Source organism: Conger conger, chromosome 13, assembly GCF_963514075.1.
Source record: "Conger conger chromosome 13, fConCon1.1, whole genome shotgun sequence".
Taxonomy (NCBI): Eukaryota; Metazoa; Chordata; class Actinopteri; order Anguilliformes; family Congridae; genus Conger; species Conger conger.
Window position 1 is genome coordinate 46,775,958 of NC_083772.1, and position 13,931 is coordinate 46,789,888.

A 13,931-nucleotide genomic window follows, 5' to 3' on the forward strand; every position below is an offset into this window, starting at 1 on the left:
CAGAGCCTTAATGGAGTCTGTGACACACAGGTACACAGAGCCTTAATGGAGTCTGTGACACACAGGTACACAGAGCCTTAATGGAGTCTGTGATACACCCAGGTACAGACACACCCTGTGGAGGGATAGGACTGGATTTGACTAGTGGAATGTCCTGCTCTGTATTTTAAGATTTCCATAACCATAACCATAACCAACGATAACAATGCAAGCATCCACAATGTTGAACGATAACACTCTATAAATTGTCTCTCGACTACATCATCTGCCCGGTACATTGGTTTGGATTTTGATTGGCTGTGTCGTTCACGCAGCTGGACAAAATCACTCAAAGCCATCCCAACGATACGAGTCATCTCTCACGTCATTATCGTTGTGGTGTGGAATTGAGTTTTTAAAACGACATATGTGTCGTTATTGTCACAGTTGTTCTTGGTGTGGAGGGGCCTTTAGGTCCCATAGGGAACCTGGGCACTCACCGTGTTGGGAACGTACGGCAGACCGTAGAACTTCTGCTGAACCTCTTGCAGAACATCCATGGTCGACCGGTCGAGGGACTTACTGTGGTAAATCTGGTCCAGGGCCGAATAAAACACCTGCAAATAAATTCACAAATAAAAACCAACAACAGTACTCTCTCCCACCTTCTTTCAGGGCTGTGCAAACGATGATATGAACTGAGTTAGAAATGTCACTTTAGGTTTTCTTCCTCTTTCTCAACTATGTGCAGACATAGCTAAATGCTTACGTTAGCAGATCCCTCGAGGATAAAAACAGAAAAAGGCATTACATGAGATTTGAGGGTAACTGAAAAAACCTCTACATTCTCTGTGAAGTCACGACAACACGATTATGATAATTGCTATAAATGGAGAGGCCAGCTTAAAAGAGCACTTCAGCAGGATGAGAACAACTCTGGCGGCTTCCCAGCCCCTGTCCCATCACTCAGTTACACAAAGAACTTCAATGACTTCATTCACACCGAGACTGTGCGTTAAACACAAGGGCAACAGAAAGGGGAGAAAAGTGGATTCCAGGAGGGCATGTATCTTCTTCTAAAACCTGGAAATACTCACTGTTCCCTTTATCTTAAAGTGTAACAGGCTAATTAATCTAATAGTTTGTTGGTTATGGAGTATAAGTGGGTACGTTTCGGTACTAAAACCAGGCACTTCTATGGCACCAGTTTCCATATAGCTGGTACCTACAGGACCAAATCGCCACACAGATTTCAGAGCATCATGTGGGTGCCACACACCTACCCTAGCTAACATTACTCACTCTGTCCACTTAGTCACAGCACATAGCTCTTCGCAAGCTAAATAACATTAAGCACAGTTAATACAGCAAAAGCAAAATGATAGAACTTATAAGTATTATGTGTTATTTAAACAATTAAATAAAACAATGAAATAGTTCCATTATTTGCTTGATTTAATGTTGTCATTGCTCTTCATTTTAAAGAAGGCTTTGTTTCAGGCGCTGTTTAGGCACCGGTACATCTTAGCATTGGTATTGTCAAAATCTAAACGATACCCATCCCAAGTTAACAGCAGTGGAGTTGGAGACAGTTCCAGGTGTGGTGTTATGCCCCGCGGGGGGGTCATGAACCCTGACCCAGCCAATGGCAGCGCAGCCAGCTCCACTGAGCAGGGCAGACCCACGGCTTGTTGGGACAACAGTCCCACTCTCTGGAGCGGACAGAAGCCAGTGTGGTTTTTGACAAACAACTGGGACAAAAAGTGAGAACAGGAAGCTGATGAGCACCTGCAGCTGAGTGTCGGCCGCCCCACAGATCTTCTTGGACTCAGACAGACGGGCGACCATGCTCTCTGGCATAGGCTGAAACAAAAGAGAGAAACAACACACCAGTGATGCCACATGATAGCACCAGCAATGACCCCACTAGTGATAGCACCACCAGTGACCCCACCAGTGACCCCACCAGACCAGTGACCCCACCAGTGATACCACCAGCATTGACACCAGCATTGACACCAGCACTGACCCCACCAGCTCTCCACAGGAGCCACTGCACTGCTGCATCAGCCCATCTGTCTCCACTCTGGGTCTTGCAGACAAACTCAGATACAGATACAGAATCTAAGCTTAACCTGAGGCTGGGCTACTTTATCTAATCTCATTTCAACATTCGGTGAATAAAAGTACTTGATTAATAGACTGCTCTACAAACTCAAAAACGGTATTACAAAAAGGTGAAAAAAAGTGCATTTGCCATTTTAATACTGACAAACCGAAAAACAAATATCTTGACAAGAATCTCCTCACAGATGCATCCAGGGAAAAGTGCCAAGCAAGACGCAAACCGCACCTGCCCGGTCTGGTAATGGCGGGCGAACTGGCTGACCACGCGGAAATCGGTGGCAAAGTACTCCATGAGAATGGAGGGCACCTCAGCGAAGTCAGTGGCACAGCGTGTTCCTGAGGGGGCAAAAAAACACAAAAAACAAGGTTGAGGTGCAGGCGCCATGTCTGACACCAGGAGGCTTTTCTTGTTTGCAGCATATACAGCAAATGACACATCAAGCTAAGCTGTTTCACGTAATTAGCCGTTCCTCTAAACTCACTCACAGTACAGCCTACACACACAGTACAGGCTACACTCACAGTACAGCCTACACTCACAGTACAGGCTACACTCACAGGCTACACTCACAGTACAGGCTACACTCACAGGCTACACTCACAGTACAGCCTACAATCGCAGTACAGCCTACACACACAGTACAGGCTACACTCACAATACAGCCTACACTCACAGTACAGGCTACACTCACAGTACAGGCTACACACAGAACAGCCTACACTCACAGGCTACACTCACAGTACAGGCTACACTCACAGTACAGCCTACAATCGCAGTACAGCCTACACACACAGCACAGGCTACACTCACAGTACAGCCTACACTCACAGGCTACACTCACAGTACAGCCTACACACACAGCACAGGCTACACTCACAATACAGGCTACACACAGAACAGCCTACACTCACAGGCTACACTCACAGTACAGGCTACACTCACAGTACAGCCTACACTCACAGTACAGGCTCTCTGAGGCAACAGGCATTAGAAGCCTGGCATTAGCCCGTAGCTGGACAAACCAAAACAGCATGCAACGAGAGACACAGGGCACACAACGCCAGTGACCAGAGCTAATTAGGCTCATTAAAGAATCATGTGCTCAATGTTTTCTGTCGTAGCAGGACCTCAGAGGCACAAGCCTCGGGCGTTATGGGCTGTGAGCCGGGAGCACACCCTGCATCACACCCTGCATCACACCCTGCTGTCACACCCTGCATCACACCCTGCATCACACCCTGCATCACACCCTGCATCACACCCTGCATCACACCCTGCTGTCACACCCTGCATCACACCCTGCATCACACCCTGCATCACACCCTGCATCACACCCTGCATCACACCCTGCTGTCACACCCTGCATCACACCCTGCATCACACCCTGCATCACACCCTGCATCACACCCTGCATCACACCCTGCTGTCACACCCTGCATCACACCCTGCATCACACCATGCATCACACCCTGCTGTCACACCCTGCATCACACCCTGCATCACACCCTGCATCACACCCTGCATCACACCCTGCATCACACCCTGCTGTTACACCCTGCATCACACCCTGCATCACACCCTGCATCACACCCTGCTGTCACACCCTGCTGTCACACCCTGCATCACACCCTGCATCACACCCTGCATCACACCCTGCATCACACCCTGCTGTCACACCCTGCATCACACCCTGCATCACACCCTGCATCACACCCTGCTGTCACACCCTGCGTCACACCCTGCTGTCACACCCTGCATCACACCCTGCATCACACCCTGCTGTCACACCCTGCTGTCACACCCTGCATCACACCCTGCATCACACCCTGCATCACACCCTGCATCACACCCTGCTGTCACACCCTGCATCACACCCTGCATCACACCCTGCATCACACCCTGCATCACACCCTGCTGTCACACCCTGCATCACACCCTGCATCACACCCTGCATCACACCCTGCATCACACCCTGCTGTCACACCCTGCATCACACCCTGCATCACACCCTGCATCACACCCTGCATCACACCCTGCATCACACCCTGCTGTCACACCCTGCATCACACCCTGCATCACACCCTGCTGTCACACCCTGCATCACACCCTGCATCACACCCTGCATCACACCCTGCATCACACCCTGCATCACACCCTGCTGTCACACCCTGCATCACACCCTGCATCACACCCTGCTGTCACACCCTGCATCACACCCTGCATCACACCCTGCATCACACCCTGCATCACACCCTGCTGTCACACCCTGCTGTCACACTGTCACACCCTGCATCACACCCTGCATCACACCCTGCATCACACCCTGCATCACACCCTGCTGTCACACCCTGCATCACACCCTGCATCACACCCTGCATCACACCCTGCTGTCACACCCTGCATCACACCCTGCATCACACCCTGCATCACACCCTGCTGTCACACCCTGCTGTCACACCCTGCATCACACCCTGCATCACACCCTGCATCACACCCTGCTGTCACACCCTGCTGTCACACCCTGCATCACACCCTGCATCACACCCTGCATCACACCCTGCATCACACCCTGCTGTCACACCCTGCTGTCACACTGTCACACCCTGCATCACACCCTGCATCACACCCTGCATCACACCCTGCATCACACCCTGCTGTCACACCCTGCATCACACCCTGCATCACACCCTGCATCACACCCTGCTGTCACACCCTGCATCACACCCTGCATCACACCCTGCATCACACCCTGCATCACACCCTGCTGCCACACCCTGCTGCCACACCCTGCATCACACCCTGCATCACACCCTGCATCACACCCTGCTGTCACACCCTGCATCACACCCTGCATCACACCCTGCATCACACCCTGCTGTCACACCCTGCATCACACCCTGCATCACACCCTGCATCACACCCTGCATCACACCCTGCATCACACCCTGCTGTCACACCCTGCATCACACCCTGCATCACACCCTGCATCACACCCTGCTGTCACACCCTGCATCACACCCTGCATCACACCCTGCATCACACCCTGCATCACACCCTGCATCACACCCTGCTGTCACACCTTATCCCGCTCATTACTGCTGAGGCTAAAGAGACTGACAATGGGAAAGCCAGCTGAAGATATGAAGAAGGAACTGAACAAAGTGTGAGGTCTGAGACAGTGGCTCATTGAAATGGAAATGTGTCACTCTGAAAGGACAGACAGGGATTGGAGGATTGCAGGGTGAAAGATACAGATGTACATTACATTTTATTTAGCAGATGTTTTTATCCAAAGCGATGTACAAAACAGTGCATATCACGGTCATAGAACAAACAACCGAAAACGTCAGACAAGGTACAATTCATATAGGATTGGTTGTAAGGCCATGAACATAAGTGCAGTACACAAGGTAGACAGGCCAAGTGTGTAACTAAGATACAAAGACTAAAACTTCCACAGGCACTGGAAGAGGTTCAAAGAAGGGCAACAAAACTGATTCCTGGTATAAAAGTTAAAAGTTATGAGGAAAGACTTTAGAGGCTTAATCTCTTCAAGTTTAGTAAAAGGAGACTTGGGGGTGATTTGATTGTGGCTTTTAAAATGATAAAAGGGATTAACAAAGTGAACTACAGGAGATTTGGAAGTATTTTTCCCACACAGTGAGTGGTCACTCAAAAGTATGCCAGTACTACATGTAGTGGAGGCAGAAACACTGGGGGGTTATGTTGTGCTATGCTAGGTTATGCACTGCTATTCGACGCTACATGACGGTGCGTTATGTTGTGCTATGCTAGGTTATGTAATGCTATGCGACACTACATTACAGTATGTTATGTTGTGCTATGCTAGGTTATGTAATGCTATGCTACGCTACATGACGGTGCGTTATGTTGTGCTATGCTAGGTTATGTAATGCTATGCGACACTACATTACAGTATGTTATGTTGTGCTATGCTAGGTTATGTAATGCTATGCTACGCTACATGACGGTGCGTTATGTTGTGCTATGCTAGGTTATGTAATGCTATGCTACGCTACATTACAGTATGTTATGCTGTGCTATGCTAGGTTATGTAATGCTATGCTACGCTACATGACGGTGCGTTATGTTGTGCTATGCTAGGTTATGTAATACTATACTACGCTACAGACGGTGCGTTATGTGGTGCTATGCTAGGTTACGTAATGCTATGCTACGCTACATGACGGTGCGTTATGTGGTGCTATGCTAGGTTACGTAATGCTATGCTACGCTACATGACGGTGCGTTATGTGGTGCTACACTTTGTTACCGGTGACGTGCTGGTAGCGGGTGCGGCCCAGCATGGAGTGCAGGGCGTGGCCCATCTCGTGGAACAGGTTCTCCAGCATGCTGGGGGTCAGCAGGGGGGGCGCGCCCCTGGAGGGGGGGGGCAGGCTCAGCAGGAGCACCACCACAGGCAGCTGATACTCCCCACTCTCCGTGCGCCGCCCGCCGCGGATGGTGAAGTGGCAGTCCTGGGGAAGGAGGCGGGGCTCCGTTTACACCACTCTGACTGTGCCCTGCCTCAGCCGGCACAGGTGTGCAACAATCAGCAAAAAACTATTTAGATTATGCATCATCACATTGCACACACCATTTTGTTCTCTATTTTTTTATTACATTTTTAAATTTTTTTATCAGTGTGTTCATGATTATTTATTCATTCTTATACTTTTAGATTTTCTTGACTGATAGAAAGAGCAGGGCTACAGTAGCTCTACACTGACACGTACCCAGAAACATAATCCTGTCAGAGCAACACGTCATAGACATGTCTGAAGCAGCATCGCCACGCCAGTGCTTCAGTCACATGCATGCGTCCCGTGTGCCTGTGCGTGGCGGGCAAAGCCCAGGAGGTGAGCTGTACCTGGCGGGCAAAGCCCAGGAGGTGAGCTGTACCTGGGCAAAGCCCAGGAGGTGAGCTGTACCTGGCGGGCAAAGCCCAGGAGGTGAGCTGTACCTGGGCAAAGCCCAGGAGGTGAGCTGTACCTGGGCAAAGCCCAGGAGGTGAGCTGTACCTGGCGGGCAAAGCCCAGGAGGTGAGCTGTACCTGGGCAAAGCCAGGAGGTGAGCTGTACCTGGGCAAAGCCAGGAGGTGAGCTGTACCTGGGCAAAGCCAGGAGGTGAGCTGTACCTGGGCAAAGCCAGGAGGTGAGCTGTACCTGGGCAAAGCCCAGGAGGTGAGCTGTACCTGGGCAAAGCCAGGAGGTGAGCTGTACCTGGGCAAAGCCAGGAGGTGAGCTGTACCTGGGCAAAGCCAGGAGGTGAGCTGTACCTGGGCAAAGCCCAGGAGGTGAGCTGTACCTGGGCAAAGCCAGGAGGTGAGCTGTACCTGGGCAAAGCCAGGAGGTGAGCTGTACCTGGTGCGGTTTGTTCGGCCGCTGGAAGAAGTCGCAGTAGATGTATCCCAGAAGGCCCTCCTCTTCGTGCATGACAGCCTGATCAGGAAAAAGTAGCAGTAACCATGACAACAGCACAGAGCGCATCACCCTCCCCTCACCCCGCCCCTAGGCGGGGGCAAGATGGGACCAGGAGACCCTGTGAGGTAAAACTGGTCTCTGCAGGAAGTGCCGGCATTGGACCAGCTAGTGGCATTCTCCCCAGACCCAATCAAAATAAACGCCCTGTTGCCCTTTCCAGGACACTGTGCTGTCGGAGGTGTTGTCTTTTGCATGGGCTGAATACTTGAATCTATGAGCTCATTAGCATTTATATCACAAAGAGTGGATTGACTAAAACATGTGACTGATTTGGATAGACCCTGGTATTTTCACAACTTACAAATAATTGTTTTGGCACAAAATGGCTACCTCCCCTACATGAACCAGATAATTCCTGTTAGAAAAGACTCAAAAAACCAAATCCAAAATAATCTAAATAATCTAATAATCTAAAATAATCTAAATATAACACAATTTTAAAAACGTACAGATAACATGTGTCTTTTAATAATCCCTGTAGCAGGAATGAAAAAGAAGACCTGCGTTAAGATGGTTTGAGTTGCCTTCTCTTGGTGAAGCAGGGCATTTCCGTGTGCGTGGTCGGGAGAGTGCGGTCGGGCGGTTCCTCACCAGCTTGCGGACGTCGGCGCTCCAGACCTCGCCCGCCTGGGGCAGCTGGGGCCGGAGGGACACCCCGAACAGCCCAGAGAGCAGGCCGTCCAGACCCTCCATGCAGGCCCCCAGGGACAGGAAGGGGCTGTACAGGCTGGGCTCAATGTTGTACCTGCAGAAAGCAGCACAGGAACCGCCCGACTGCTGAAGCTCACGCGACAGAACGGCTCCACCCCTCGCCTCTCGCCTCTCTGCGCAGTGACTCACCACAGCCAGCTCGGGGCTCACAGGCTCCGGCCTGCGTGTTTCAGGCAGACCCTTTCCATGGCAGACCTCACACCATCAGCACAGAGCAGGTTAGAGTAGATTAGATTAACCCTCCTATTATGTTTGGGGTCAATTTGACCCCATTCAGTGCCTGACATCTCTTAAAAACTTGTTAATCCTTTTTTTATATTGATACTATGATTTTAGTATAGTATGATTTTTCTAATTTGCTGGGATTAAATAGTAAACATGCAAAAACATAATGCTAAGCTACGTCCTGAACCAACTTGGCACACAGATGTGTTGTGCAGTGCTATTTTGACCCTCTGTAACTGTATAAAGTGTGAAAAAACATGCACTGTTCCTTAGGCTCTAAAATGAGATGTTTCTCACAGATATTTCATTTTTGAAAATTAAATATCATGTGTATATTTTTGTGTTTATTTCAACTGTTGGGCTCAAATGTAAAACCGGTCATAAAATCCAACATAATAGGAGGGTTAAATTGTAATTGTTGTTCCGTTCTTACGCAACCAAATGTGTCCTCTGTGTGTGACCCATCCCAGTTACTCAGGAGCACTCTGCTTGTGACCCATCCCAGTTACTCACTCTGCGTGTGACCCATCCCAGTTACTCAGGAGCACTCTGTGTGTGACCCATCCCAGTTACTCAGGAGCACTCTGTGTGTGACCCATCCCAGTTACTCAGGAGCACTCTGTGTGTGACCCATCCTAGTTACTCAGGAGCACTCTGTGTGTGACCCATCCCAGTTACTCACTCTGCGTGTGACCCATCCCAGTTAATCAGGCGCACTCTGCGTGTGACCCATCCCAGTTACTCAGGAGCACTCTGCGTGTGACCCATCCCAGTTACTCAGGCGCAGTCTGCGTGTGACCCATCCCATACTCAGACGCACTCTGTGTGTGACCCATCCCAGTTACTCAGGAGCACTCTGCGTGTGACCCATCCCAGTTACTCAGGCGCAGAGGGCAGCCACAGTGCAGAGCCCAGGGACCTGCTCCAGTTCTGAGGCCAGGGTCTTGGTCAAGGGCATCGGCAGGAGGACCCCTAACCTGCATGTCTTTGGACAGGAAACCGGAGGAAGCCCACACAGACATGGGGAGAACATGCAAACTCCCCAGGCTGGGACTTGAACCAAGGACCACGCTTGCTTTGAGGTAACATTCCACAGCAGAGCGCACACGAGCCATAGAGAACAGGCCTTCTTGTGCGTTCTGCGCGACCCAGCAAACATCGTTTCAGGACGCGGCCTCGTTAATAGGATTCGGAATCTGTAAGTCTTTGCACCAGGAGTAGCAGCGAGCAGCCCTTGGGCTGAAGCAGAGCTGCTACAGAGCGCAGACGCACGCAGGGTAAACAGTCACAGCAATGGTGATGGTTGTCACAGCAAACTTCAAGGTCGGAATTTACTGGGACCAGTAAAGCCAGGTGCAATTCTGTAAACCGGAGGAGATGTTCCTTACTTCTGCCATCAGCAAATAAATGCCACTAATTTCTGCAAAGGTCAAAAACTCTTGGGTTCCCAGAACCCAATAGCCAAAATCACATTTCAGAATCCCGCTGGCAAGCAAGACATGGCCCAAAATCTTCATTTCTATAACAGCATGGAGAAAAGCTAAACAGGCCGATCCAGCTCTGCTATTACAATACACAATAAAACCCCCTCATTCATGAACAGAAATTCACAAAAGTTTGTGGTTCAGTCACGTGGGGATTTTTATCCAGTTTTATTACCAGATGAGTTTTATTTACAGGACATAACACTGGATATGAACCTCCAAGTCCATACTAAACTGAAAAATAAATGGACGTACAAGGTTTATCCCTGCTCAGTAAAGCACAGACCATACAGACTGCATAAGATCAGATCAATCTGGCCACACACTCACCTTTCAGCACGTATAACACCACTCAGGTAAGGGTGGTCCCATGGCATCAGCTCCTAGAAGAGAAACACAACCAACCGTATGTTCCAGAGAACTGTTACTCAGAGCACAATGTTTCTTATTCAGTCGAGCAAAAGATGCAAACGTAATCATGAGAACAAGCCATACAGGCTTACTATTTCTGACCTGCTCTATTAAAATCAGTAGTATTGACCCCTTTGACATCTTGCCTTTACTAGCTTATAGGTAGGCAATAGGTAAGATTGCTGTGTTAAAACCATTGTAAATCCCTTCCTATCAATGAAAAAGGCTCACTGACATGTTGACTCACCCTCTGCCTGTGTTTATAGTGCTTAAATTCGGGTTTAAAAAAATACAGTTGATGCACCGACACAACCAAAACATCATACAGCTGTACAATAATTCAAGCTCATTGGTTGAAAATTGCCACAGACAATGGCGTTTCAACGTCAGCGCGTTCACAGAGAAGGGGGAGGGATAAGCAGTGTTTGAGGGTATTTGTTGATGTAATTCATCTCTTGACTTTTATGAGTCCAAAATTGTACCTTTTAAAAACCGTGGTACCTTTCAAAACGATATTTTACTCTGGATCTGCATTATGATATGCAGATTATGAAAGCCAAGATATTGTTCTACAAAATGAAAATGAAAGCCTAAAACAGCAAAAAATTCACATTTCTACATAAACACAGATTTATGCAAATCTACTTTTTACACCAACAATCGTGTGAATACTTCTTGCTCTCCTCATTTCAGAATGACAAATTTTCCCAGTCAGGCTGAACACACCACAGCCACAGCCTGCAGTGAGGGTGAGGCATCAGGGCGTAGGGCATGGACACACCACAGCCTGCAGGGTGTGGCATCAGGGCGTAGGGCATGGACACACCACAGCCTGCAGGGTGTGGCATCAGGGCGTAGGGCATGGACACACCACAGCCTGCAGGGTGAGGCATCAGGGCGTAGGGCATGGACACACCACAGCCTGCAGGGTGAGGCATCAGGGCGTAGGGCATGGACACACCACAGCCTGCAGGGTGAGGCATCAGGGCGTAGGGCATGGACACACCACAGCCTGCAGGGTGAGGCATCAGGGCGTAGGGCATGGACACACCACAGCCTGCAGGGTGAGGCATCAGGGCGTAGGGCATGGACACACCACAGCCTGCAGGGTGAGGCATCAGGGCGTAGGGCATGGACACACCACAGTCTGCAGTGAGGCATCAGGGCGTAGGGCATGGACACACCACAGCCTGCAGGGTGAGGCATCAGGGCGTAGGGCATGGACACCCCACAGCCTGCAGGGTGTGGCATCAGGGCGTAGGGCATGGACACCCCACAGCCTGCAGGGTGTGGCATCAGGGCGTAGGGCATGGACACACCACAGCCTGCAGTGAGGGTGTGGCATCAGGGCGTAGGGCATGGACACCCCACAGCCTGCAGGGTGTGGCATCAGGGCGTAGGGCATGGACACCCCACAGCCTGCAGGGTGTGGCATCAGGGCGTAGGGCATGGACACACCACAGCCTGCAGGGTGTGGCATCAGGGCGTAGGGCATGGACACACCACAGCCTGCAGGGTGAGGCATCAGGGCGTAGGGCATGGACACACCACAGTCTGCAGTGAGGCATCAGGGCGTAGGGCATGGACACACCACAGCCTGCAGGGTGAGGCATCAGGGCGTAGGGCATGGACACCCCACAGCCTGCAGGGTGTGGCATCAGGGCGTAGGGCATGGACACACCACAGCCTGCAGGGTGTGGCATCAGGGCGTAGGGCGTGGACACACCACAGCCTGCAGGGTGTGGCATCAGGGCGTAGGGCATGGACACACCACAGCCTGCAGGGTGAGGCATCAGGGCGTAGGGCATGGACACACCACAGCCTGCAGGGTGAGGCATCAGGGCGTAGGGCATGGACACCCCACAGCCTGCAGGGTGAGGCATCAGGGCGTAGGGCATGGACACACCACAGCCTGCAGGGTGTGGCATCAGGGCGTAGGGCATGGACACCCCACAGCCTGCAGGGTGTGGTATCAGGGCGTAGGGCATGGACACACCACAGCCTGCAGGGTGTGGCATCAGGGCGTAGGGCATGGACACACCACAGCCTGCAGGGTGAGGCATCAGGGCGTAGGGCATGGACACACCACAGCCTGCAGGGTGAGGCATCAGGGCGTAGGGCGTGGACACACCACAGCCTGCAGGGTGAGGCATCAGGGCGTAGGGCATGGACACACCACAGCCTGCAGGGTGTGGCATAAGGGCGTAGGGCATGGACACACCACAGCCTGCAGTGAGGGTGAGGCATCAGGGCGTAGGGCATGGACACACCACAGCCTGCAGGGTGTGGCATAAGGGCGTAGGGCATGGACACACCACAGCCTGCAGGGTGAGGCATCAGGGCGTAGGGCATGGACACACCACAGCCTGCAGGGTGAGGCATCAGGGCGTAGGGCGTGGACACAAGTCCCTGCTGTCTAGAAAAGAGCATTCCAGCAAAGTCTCTTTTAAACAAAAAAGACTTACAGCGTTTCTCGGGTTCAATTTAGTCTTCATTTCCGTCATCATCTCAAAGTCCTTGGCTGTTCTGTGTGATGAGAATAAAGATTTATCTGTGAAATACCGGATGCTGTACAATTGTGAGTTTGTCTAATTGCTTGAGATAAGTCAAACTTGGGACATTGACAAGGCAAATGGAATGATTCAAACAGGATTCACTTCGGGATTTATATCCATTAATTTAATCCTTCCAGAGAACTGCCTGCCATGAACTACTCATACAGTCCTGCAAAAACTATTGTGAACAATCAGTGGGTCAAGTGTGAAACAGAATTAATCACATTCTCGTTCGTCTGGAATTATAAGTGATTACATTGCAATATACAATAATTATGAGTAATTTTCCTAAATCATATCATGGTAAATCATAAATAGTCTGCATTTATATAGCGCCTTTATCCAAAGCGCTGTACAATTGATGCTTCTCATTCACCCATTCACACAAACATACATACATCACCGCAGATTGGCTGCCATGCAAGCAATTGGGGGTTAAGCATCTTGCACAGGGACACTTTGACAGACCCAGGGCGAGATCAAACCGGCAGCCCTCCGACTGCCAGATGACCACTCTTACCACGTGAGCCAATGTCACCCCACCCCACCCATACCAGTCAAAACAGTAAATGTGTCCTCCTTAAACTCAGGGGTTATACTGTCTCAATTCTACCAATACAAAATTTGAGGAAGATGCTGAACAGAATTGTTGAATTAGGACTGGACACACATTTAGGCCAGAGAACACGCTTTGCTTTGTGGGAGAACGCTAAACTGTACCTCTCAGAGAGCCTTTGGGTCAGGAGGGTGAGGAACTGCATCACATTCTCTGTAAAAGTGCACAGAAGGGCTTATGACTACATGCCTGAAAGCAACAGTGCATCCCACGTTTTCAGCACTAAACGGACAGCGGGACGTTAATGACTTCACACTGAATCAGAGTGGACTTGGCACATGGAAGTGCATTGGTACAGATTCATTGTAACAGACATTT

At 50.5% G+C, this 13,931-nt stretch overlaps 1 protein-coding gene and 1 pseudogene across 1 annotated transcript in view; both read right to left on the reverse strand.

Annotated features, from left to right (window-relative positions):
* Nucleotides 1-13,931, reverse strand: part of LOC133107602 (uncharacterized) — a 980,437-nt pseudogene that overhangs the window by 240,406 nt on the left and 726,100 nt on the right.
* LOC133107904 (mitochondrial intermediate peptidase-like) overlaps nt 1-13,931 on the reverse strand; it is a 38,751-nt gene that overhangs the window by 18,518 nt on the left and 6,302 nt on the right. The window contains exons 8-16 of the mRNA XM_061217193.1: nt 13,718-13,766; nt 12,908-12,968; nt 10,362-10,414; nt 8,203-8,356; nt 7,492-7,569; nt 6,402-6,606; nt 2,333-2,442; nt 1,768-1,842; nt 480-596 (exon numbers count right to left, since the gene is read on the reverse strand). Coding sequence (XP_061073177.1) covers nt 480-596; nt 1,768-1,842; nt 2,333-2,442; nt 6,402-6,606; nt 7,492-7,569; nt 8,203-8,356; nt 10,362-10,414; nt 12,908-12,968; nt 13,718-13,766 — 902 coding nt within the window. The remainder of the gene's footprint in view (nt 1-479; nt 597-1,767; nt 1,843-2,332; nt 2,443-6,401; nt 6,607-7,491; nt 7,570-8,202; nt 8,357-10,361; nt 10,415-12,907; nt 12,969-13,717; nt 13,767-13,931) is intronic.